This window comes from Sardina pilchardus, chromosome 16 (genome assembly GCF_963854185.1).
Source record: "Sardina pilchardus chromosome 16, fSarPil1.1, whole genome shotgun sequence".
Taxonomy (NCBI): Eukaryota; Metazoa; Chordata; class Actinopteri; order Clupeiformes; family Clupeidae; genus Sardina; species Sardina pilchardus.
The window spans coordinates 3,153,329-3,163,328 of record NC_085009.1 but is presented as its reverse complement, the minus strand read 5'-3'; the positions used below and the strand labels follow the sequence as shown (position 1 = coordinate 3,163,328).

Here is a 10,000-nt window from a genome sequence, read left to right as displayed (position 1 = left end):
TTTACAGAGTGTGATCAGCTGATTTTGATGCACTGCAGTTCAGTTTTCCAATGGCGTGTGTAGTTCATCTTGTGGTTAAAGTGGGTGATTATTGATCTTAGGCACGCCCACACTCCCCATGTCAAGTCCAGCTGGCCTTGACTTTGTCCTCTAAGAGGATGTCAGTGCTGCACTACACCGCAACAGGCCAGAGTATCTGCATCCTCAACACACACACACACACACACACACACACACTACACACACACACACAGTACACGCACACTCACACACACTCACTAAAGCCCCCATCTTCCTTTGGATCAATAAGCCATTTCCGTCTCAGAAACACAAACAGAGACATGTTAAAGTCACAGACTACAGTACACACTGACACACAGATGCATACACGCTTGTACACACACATGCACAGACACACACATACATATATACACAGAGGCATTTACTCACTGAAATACCTGCACTGTGCATAGAAACATACATTACATACACACAGCTTCATACAGTACATGTTTCCACACACATTCATCATACCCAGGATTAACATGTAAATCAGTCAAAAACATTTCCTTTATAGGAGTAGAGGTCAGTCAGTCTTTCTCTCTCTCTCTCTCTCTCTCTCTCTCTCTCTCTCTCTCTCCCCCCCCCTCTCTCTCTCCCTCTTACTCTCTCTCTCACATGCACAAACACACACACACACTCACACACACACACACACACTCCAGGGTTGTTATTTTGTTGACTTTGTGCTATGTCTCAGTGTACCTCTCTCCCTGCCTCTCCAGCTTCTTGCCTTTTTTCATCCCTCTGTGCCTTTCCTGTTCTTGCTTTCTCCCATATTTTTGCTTTGCATGCACCCCCTCCCCCACACCCACCCTCCATTGTTTTTTCGCTAATTTACACACACACACACACATACACACACACACACACACTCATACACAGAGAGAGAGAGACGGGGAGAGACACTGTGCCCCCTGACTTCAGATCAGACATGTTGGCGTCATGCATGTATCTGTGGCGATGAGCAGCAGTGACTCATGTCTGTTCCCTATCATGTGGGGTCAGGTGAGTGACGAAGGGCAGTCCCCTGGTTTGTGTCTTCTTTGACACTCCTGTCAAAGCATGACCACCTGAGGAGATGTGTACACGTGCGTGTGCGTGTGCGTGTGCGTGTGCGTGTGCGTGTGCGTGTGCGTGCGTGTGTGTGTGTGTGTGTGTGTGTGTACGTGTGTGTGTGTGTACGCGTGTGTGTGTGTGTGTGTGTGTGTGTGTGTGTGTGTGTGTGTGTGTGTGTGTGTGTAAATGCTGTGTCTGCCTGTCAAGCACATAATGTGACCCTGCAAGGCTTTGCACTCGATGCTATATTACATACTGTAGCATAAAGTTTGTTATTATTATAACAAACGTACGTACGTAATGTTGAATTTCACGCTTTCGCTTAATTCTACAGTACGCAGTCTAGACTTTCATATCGTGAACAAATTTCACGGAAAAACATACGTTTTGACTCTTAAACCTGGTGAAGATTCTAGACGTTAGCAGTCATTCCCATCGTCCACACCACTTAAAGAGGGGATTTTCTCCTCTTCTGGCATGTCGTGACGGGAGAACCATGTCAACTTTGAATGCGGTTATCTTAGCGATGGCCGATCATGTGAGCACAATAACTTAATTTTGTACATTTTACCAAAGCGACTGGTTTTGCCTTGCAGGGTCACATACTTTATGTGTGGGATTGGGATTGTTGGTGTGGATGTAATTTGTGTGCACTGTATGTTTGACGTGTATGAGAGTAAGTGAAAGTGTGGGTGTAGGACAGAGAGCGAGAGAGAGAGAGAGAGAGTGTGTGTGTGTGTGTGTGTGTGTGTGTGTGTGTGTGTGTGTTTGTTAAAGGTTATTCTTTAGTGGGCTGTATATCAGTGGGAGCTGAACTGATGAGCTGAGATGAGGTTGGCATTGAAGGTGACCTTCCTCTAAGTAAGAGCCTGTAACATACACACTCAACTCCGATACACACACACACATACACAGGCAGACTTAGGCTTGTAGGCTAAAAACACACACATGCAGACAGCCACACATACAGTATATAGCACAAAGACCTTGTACAAACAGACAGAGGAGCACACACACATTCAGAAGGGGAGAATAATGAAGGTCAAAATCAAATGATCTGACAGGGCCTCACAAAATTGTGTGTGTGTGCGTGTGTGTGTGTGTTCGTTAGATATCTGGCTGACATCTGAGACATTGACAGTGCTTTGATTCCGCTTTCCTGCTGAAGACAATGTCTCGAGGCCTAAGGGGTCCACAGCTCACCCCAATAATTTCAGCATCTGTCATTCATTCACCCCTGTCTGGGTTCGGCTAACTTCATGCAACGCCGTGCAACAGATCCCTCTCGCTCACGTCATTCTGTTCACTATTGTAATGCTGCACTTTAAGAACCTCGAATTGTGGATGTATCAAATCAAGTTGTCATCAATCAGTCAGCTGGAGGCGAGCCGAAGACAGCTGTAGGGGGAAGTGAGCTTAATCTGTCTTAGCATCTCTGTCTTAACACCCAGCGTGACCGTGGAGACGAGCAGAGGTGGTCCGCTGTGTGGACCCGATGTCCCTTTTTCAGAAATCTCTCTTGACATCTAATCTTGCTTCTCTCTCTCTCTTTCTTCCTTTTCTCTTTTCTCTTCCTCTCTCCCTTATCGTGGACTTAACTCGGCCTGGCCGCCTGGCAACATGGTGCAAAAGCTTCAGTGAGTTTTTGTGGGGAGTGTGGCTAAATTTAACCCTGACCTCATCCATGTCAGCTTTTAGTTGATATGTGTGTGTTTATGTGTGTGTTTGTGTGTGTGAACATTTTAGCACCTTTCTTTCTGTCAATCGTGTCTTCTTGTGTCATTTTATGTCTGCAGAACTTCCAGGCGCTGCCAAAACAGCCCCTTCAGATCACCAAGAAGCAATATGTCCATGGTAAGACTATTTACAAATGTGCCAGTGTGTGTGTGTGTGTCTCTCTCTCTCTCTCTCTCTCTCACACACACACACACACACACACACACTCGCTCGCTCTCTCTCTCACACACACACAATTATCACTCATCCACACACACACACACACACACACACACACACACACAATTCTGCATCCCAGACTACCAGTCTGACTTCACATTCTATAACTGTAACATTGTAACAGTTGCCAAAGAAGAATCATCAGCCATGTCAGCATGTCACCCTGTCTCTCTCTCTCTCCCTCTGTCTTTGTCTCTCTCTCTCTTCCTCTAGCTGTTCTCTTGTAAATAGGCCAAATATACGACAATATATTTTCCCACTTTTATACGTGTTCTGTCTACGTCCGGCGCTTCGATGAGGTTGAATTGGACTGTAAAAATGTCTGAGAAGTTAGATGGTAAAGTTATTAGGAATTTCACCACGTTAATCTGACTCCATTAAGATATATTGTACCTCTAATAAATTACCAAATAACTAATGATGTTAACTATGGCAGAGAATGGCATGGCACAACTAGACTTTAGAGATATGCAAACTGAGCGAGGAGAATTAACCATTTATTAGGCCTTGAGCATTAGGTAAGAGTAAAAGTATCAGTAATTATCCTTAAACAAAGGAACAAAGGATAAAGTAATCTTAACCTCAAAACAAACAATAAACTTGGACTTAAACCTTAATAAGTTACCAAGTTACAATGCTACATACACCAGGTAAAACAATATATCAAATAATGAAAATAACAAACCCCATAAAGAAATCAAAAAGATAGAGAGAGAGAGAAAAGGCAGAGAGAGAGAGAGAGAGAGAGAGAAGGCAGAGAGGTCAGAGTCACCTCTTGCCCAAAGCTGAGATAGTGAGCAGGAAGAGAAGAGAGCATCACTGCAAGAGTTTCTTCTTTTCATTCATCCAGCCACCCCCAGCTCAGCAGGGCTTCTTTACCTGAAAGTGGGTGTGGCGTCTAAAACTCTATAGTGTATTTCTTAGTCTATAACCATGTACAAATATATTAGATTGCAATGAAACTGTGATTAGGCTGTTGCCCACATTACAAGTATTAATTCAAGACCAAACATGGATGTATTATCATTTGTCATGAAACAGATACATTTCAGTTTCCAACATTAGTTCATCAGAGGCATGGAGAGGGGGAGAAGAGGTGTGTCCGAGGGCCTTTTACCAAATGGCCGGCCACACACACAATAGGGACAGTTCAAATGCAAATAGATCACCTGGACACAAAGGAGTCTAACTGTGAGGTCGTCTCCCCCGTTCTGAACTTTAGAGATGTTTCTCAGGTGGAAAATAACCCAGCTTTACAGTCTCTATAGCAATTTTACATCTCTGTGTGCGTTTGTGCTCTGTGTATTACAGGGGTGTCCCCCTGGTCACATGTATGAATGATAAATAGTGTTATTACACAGCTATTCAGAAGGCTGCAGAAATGCCATTCCATTAACATGAACAGACCTTCCCAATGCCCAGAGGTCTGATAATTCTGTATGACTGCTGCAAAAATATTAATGATCTCTGCCAATGGCAACAGCTTTTTTTGCTTCTGTTTCAAGTCTTTCATATCAGTCTTCAAGTAGTTTGTTCACTTATCGCAATAGAACTTCCTTGAAAGTGAAATTTAGCCTTTAAAAATACGTTGCTATACAACATCTGAATCTTTCAAGTTCTATTGGTGTGGCGAACTATTTGTTTCTCAGTGGAGGCCAAGAAACAGCAGTGGTTTTAGGATGAGAATTCCAGATCTTCTGGGCCGTGGAGCTGATGGACCTGCCACCCAAGGTAGAGTCTCTGGTGGGAGGGACAGCAAGGAGTTTTTGTTCAGAGGATCTGAGAGAGTGGAGGAAAATGTGAGTGGTCAGGAGATCACAGATGTATGGAGGAGTGGGGTTATGGAGGGCTTTGAAAGTAATTAGGAAGAAGAAGAAGAATTCGGGACAGAGTTGTTAAAGAGACCCTATGCAACTTTCTGCAGGAGACGATCGCTCCTTGTTTACATCTGGAAGTGTTGAGACGAAGAACCACGCTTGCAATTTATATATTTAAATATAGCCTATACATGTATAAATATACACGCTAAAGCTGTTGGGGAAGCTCTGCAGAGAAAATGCAAGCATAAAACGAGCGAAAACGAAAAACGAAACCGAAACCAGAGATGAAATCGCCAATCCTGCATAGTTCCTCTTTAACACTAGAAGCGCCAAGCGCCGGTCATTTGACCGCTGACGCGTATTCCTAGAAGCGCCGTGTGGGTTTGACCTAGATATACCTAGAACTGCCGTGCTGCGGTCATTTGACCGCAGCGATTACAAAAAAAAAAAATCTTTTCACTCGATTAAATTCCAGGACCCTACATTCACGACTTTTCCTAAATACGCCTGTTTTGTCACCCAGAATTTTTACATGATCGAAAGCACACCGGTACAAGCTAGTTCAGAGCTATTTTGCGCTCATTATGTGACAACACTATGTTGTCTCGCGTTCGGCCATGTTTGTCCAGGCTGCTATTCTCTTTTCTCACAGCAGATGTCGCAAGGGTTTCCTGACAGTCGGGCATGAGAATAATATTTTACCATAAAACATATAGTTTATATGTGCAATATGTATTATACATGTGATGTATTTTAATAACTATTTTTCATTTACATGGCATAGTCTATGGAGGCGATTTACAGTGATAAAATGCGAGTTTGTTTTGAAAACGTTGCGACGTTCTATTAGGCAGGCCTAGATGTGTAGGCTAAACAATATTTTCAGCTGAAATTCGTCCGTCGTAGCCTATTTATGTACGTAGGGCGCGTATGCCTACGTACATTCATAGTTGTATATCTTATCTTCTATTTGTATGGAGTGAGATAGCTGTCAATATATTCGTGTCATAGATTTGATGCACGTTCGTATTTGTCTGTAGTCGTGCATAAAATAAATATTTGTGAGTTCTCAAATGAGTCCAGTCGTGCATAAAATATATTGTGTGTAGCCTATTTTATCCATCAGAATACGGATGGGGAAAAAATACGACTTCAAAAATTACAAGTACGAAATCAAACTTTACAGGTAGGCTTTCATTTATGAGTAGCCTAGGCTACGACTTCGCACAACTGACTGAACTGTCAAAATACGTCATCGCCACACAACCACTCTCATTGTCGTTGGTGGATGTAAAGAGCAACACCAGCACGGCCCTCTTTTATACTCCAGATTTTGCTGAGAGCATGACTGAGACATTACTTGTTTACTGGAATGACTGAGTTTCGTCACTGAATATGTAAAACGGCAAGTGGCGCAGCGTTATCTTCCCCGACTGCGACGCTGAAGCCCCGGGTTCACATCCTGGCAAGGGCGTAATATTATAGCTCATTGACTGAATTCATTGACCGTTCTTGAACGTCGACGTACAATTTTTTTTGTTAATGTTTTTTAATAACAAGCTCTCTGAAATTTGTTTACCATTAACGAAAAATTATTTCGCCAGCCAATAATTGAGTCACCATCTGCCAAGCCAAATTGAGCCACCATCTGACAAGCTTTGGCTAAGCCAGTTAGACTTTGCATCTAAAAATAATTATATCAGAGACACGCGAAAAATAAACGCGAGCCTATAAACGATTCCCACTGGATACACCATATCAGTATTGTGCTCGTTGCTACGATAGGCTACACAGGACTCAGTTGCATGTTCTGTAGACATGAAGTGGCAACTAAAGCCATTATCAGCCATGAAGCCAGCCGTTATTCTCAAAGCAAATGGCTTCGGGGTCTATAGGCTACATAACAGTGTCCATTGCAAACATAGCCTATTTGAAACCGATCATTCCCCCTCCCCCATACACGTCTAACCAGTTCACTGGGGGGGGGGGGTCGTTTTGCTACGTGTGGATATGATCTTAGGCTACAGACATCACTGTGGCATTGACAAATGCCTCCCCACCCCCACTCTGCCTCCTGCATGGCTGTAATCTGGCTGTTTGTTGTTTACAAGCAACTGGTGGAAGAATGCGCGATCATGTTTCATCGTATAGGCTATGCGCGTTTTAGAATGTTCGAATTCGCCAGCATGCGTGTAGGCTAGTTGTGTGAATAGAAAAGAATAGAATATACTTTATTGATGCCTTGCTCAAAAGTACTTCTGCCATAGCCTACCCAGGTCGGGGATCGAACCGGCAACTCATGGACTTCGAGGCTGAAGCTCTAACCAGTGGGCTACGGCTCTGTCCCTTCGGATCATGGATGTGTGTCTCAATTCAAAATCACGAATTCACAATAGGCCTATAGTTGTTTTTCAGCAGACACCGAAACATAGCCTACACATTCGCAAAACGGAGAATATCTTTTTCACTCATCATTTTTAATTAGCCTAGGCTACTTCTCGCGCCTATGCCTGCTCAGCATTTCTGCTCTCTCTATCTCCCTCCCTCCGAGGTAGCTAGACCCTAGATGCTTCTCCCTAAATGAATGAACATTGTCTTAGAAAGTAGCCGCGGTAGCCTGTAAAATGCGGCATGAAATCCTGGCTACGGTGTAATTGAAACCAGACTAGGTTAGGCTCTTTGTTCGGTCCGATCATTTTCGGCGGCGCGAACATAGACCTATTAAATGAATAGAAGTGAATTTGGGGAGTGAATTAGAACTAGCCATCCATTCATTTTAGAGCTTAGATTATCTGTCCAAACCCGAACTGCGGGTTACGGATCTCGAGATCCAACAACACCGGTGTTGGGTCGACATTTTTCCTCCTTCCCCTCCCGTCGGGTCAGGCTCCTAATCACAGAACGCGTATGCCTCCGTTTTAAAATAGCCAACATTTCTAAGTAGGCTAGCATACAAAATGTAAAAACGAAATATAAAAAATGAAATACTATGAAAAAGTTGAAAGTCAAGTTTGCTCAAGGTTTGTTCAAGAACTCCTCCAGAGTTTTTACCTCAAACAACACAAATCAACACAAATAAATGGACAGATAACTCAAACGTGCTGTAGACCTATGTCATAATGAAACAACCACAGACAACACAGTCTGACAAATGTATTCAAACGATTTGATTCGTGCACGAAGCGCCATCTAGCTGTCAGTATGTGTAAGTAACAGCCTCCCAGTCTAAGGACTCAGCGGTCTTTTGACCGCCTCGCCGCGCTTTAAGTAGTTCACAACAGCACGGCGCTTCTTGTAGGTCGTCAAAGCGGTCAAATGACCGGGGCGCGGCGCTTCTAGGTATAAGTGGGTCAGAGGGGCGCGGCGCTTCTAGTGTTAACCAGTTTGTAAAGAGTTATATCAAGAGTTATATTTTGATGGCCATTGGTATGATGTAGTGTTGAAAGTTGGATGTCATCAGTGGGGCCCAAGAATGGAACCCTGGTGCACGCCACGTATGTCAGGGGAGGTGGAGGGCTTTTGTGGACCTACAGTATAGTAACAAACTGTTGTTTGTTAGTGAGGTATGACCTAAACCAGTGCAGGGCTATGTCAGAGATACCAGTAGATGACAGATGGGAGATGAGCACATCATGATTGACAGTGTCAAATGCAGAGCTTAAGAATATTGAGTGAAGCAATATCAGCAGACAGGATGAGGTCATTAATCACCCGCAGGAGGGCAGTCTGTGCTATGATGTGTACGGAAACCAGATCGAAAGGGCTATTAAAATGTACTGTATGGTCAGTGAGAAAGGTTGGAAGCAACATCCAGTACCTATGGTATCTAAAATAAGCTACGTACAAAGAGGAGGTTGGAGTTGGGTTGACCGTTACACAGAGAGGCTGGATCTGAGTCGGGCTTCTTTAAGATGGGGGTAACCGAAGCAGTTTTGAGGGCAATACCAAACTTGAGACATGAATTAACCGCTGAGGTAATTGGTTTACAGATGCCCAAGGAAAATGCCTGAAGTAAAGGAGTGGCAGCAAGGTCAAGCTGACAGGTGGAAGGATTAAATTTGATATCAGAGACAGAGAGGGAGTCAACAGGTGTGAAATGATTGAGTTTTGGGGTAAAAGTAGGAAATGATGGGCTGAGAGATAAAGCGAGAAGTTGAAAGCAGTGATCCATTTGGTCAATTTTGCTATTATGTGTGAGTGTGAATCACAGTCCATGTGTGTGCGTGCGTGCGGTGCGGTGCGTGCGTGTGTGTGTGCGGTGTGTGCGGTGCGTGCATGTGTGAGCTCCTCCTTATCTCCAACTGATCTCTGCCATAAATCTCTCTTTATGGTCTGAGGCCGTCATGGTCTCTGGCTGTCCTGTTTCCTCATTTTGCAATCTCTTTCATCTCTCCTGTGTGTGTGTGTGTGTGTGTGCTCGCTCATGTGTGCGTGCACATGTGATGTGCGTGTGTGCGTGTGTGTGTACAGTATGTGTTGGGGGCAGTAATTGGTGTCTCCACTCTAAAACCACTCAGTCTTTCCTATCTTAGTTCTGCCTAGATGTCTTACCCTGGATGACTCCATATCTTCTCTTCTGCAGCGTGTGTGTGTGTGCGTGTGTGTGTGTGTGTGCGTGCGTATGTGTGCGTTCGCGGTGTAACTGTTTTATTTAAGAGCCACCCAATGCTGCCATGATCTGGATATCATGAACCTGTCAACCATAACCCTTAACGGGGAGAAGTGAGATCAGACTCATGATCATCAATGACTACAGAAAGAACCAAAGATACACTCAATGAGGTTCTCGGTTCATTTTAAATAGAACTAATATTCTATACTCGTATTTCTTGTCAGTGTATATCACCTGGTCGTATGGGCTGCGTCAAAGCCAGGTCCTTTTTAGCCTATGACTGTGTGTGGATGAGGGTGATCACTCTGTGTTGTGTCCCTGACTGACAGCTGTGATCTGTGATGCTTTTATGGGATGTTTCAGGAAAGGAAGCAGAGCTTGTAACCGTACACCCCCGCACCATGTTCATTCCCCGCCAAGGCTGGACCTTCCTGTCTGCAGGTTGGTGTGAATATTTCTGATTCCCTGTGTGTGTGTGTCTGTGTGTCTGTGT

The 10,000-nt window shown here is 44.0% G+C and overlaps 1 protein-coding gene across 1 annotated transcript in view; it reads left to right on the top strand.

Moving 5' to 3' along the window:
* Positions 1-10,000, top strand: part of poln (polymerase (DNA directed) nu) — a 69,543-nt gene that overhangs the window by 31,734 nt on the left and 27,809 nt on the right. The window contains exons 14-15 of the mRNA XM_062517204.1: positions 2,916-2,973; positions 9,871-9,948. Of these exons, the coding sequence (XP_062373188.1) occupies positions 2,916-2,973; positions 9,871-9,948 (136 nt within the window). The remainder of the gene's footprint in view (positions 1-2,915; positions 2,974-9,870; positions 9,949-10,000) is intronic.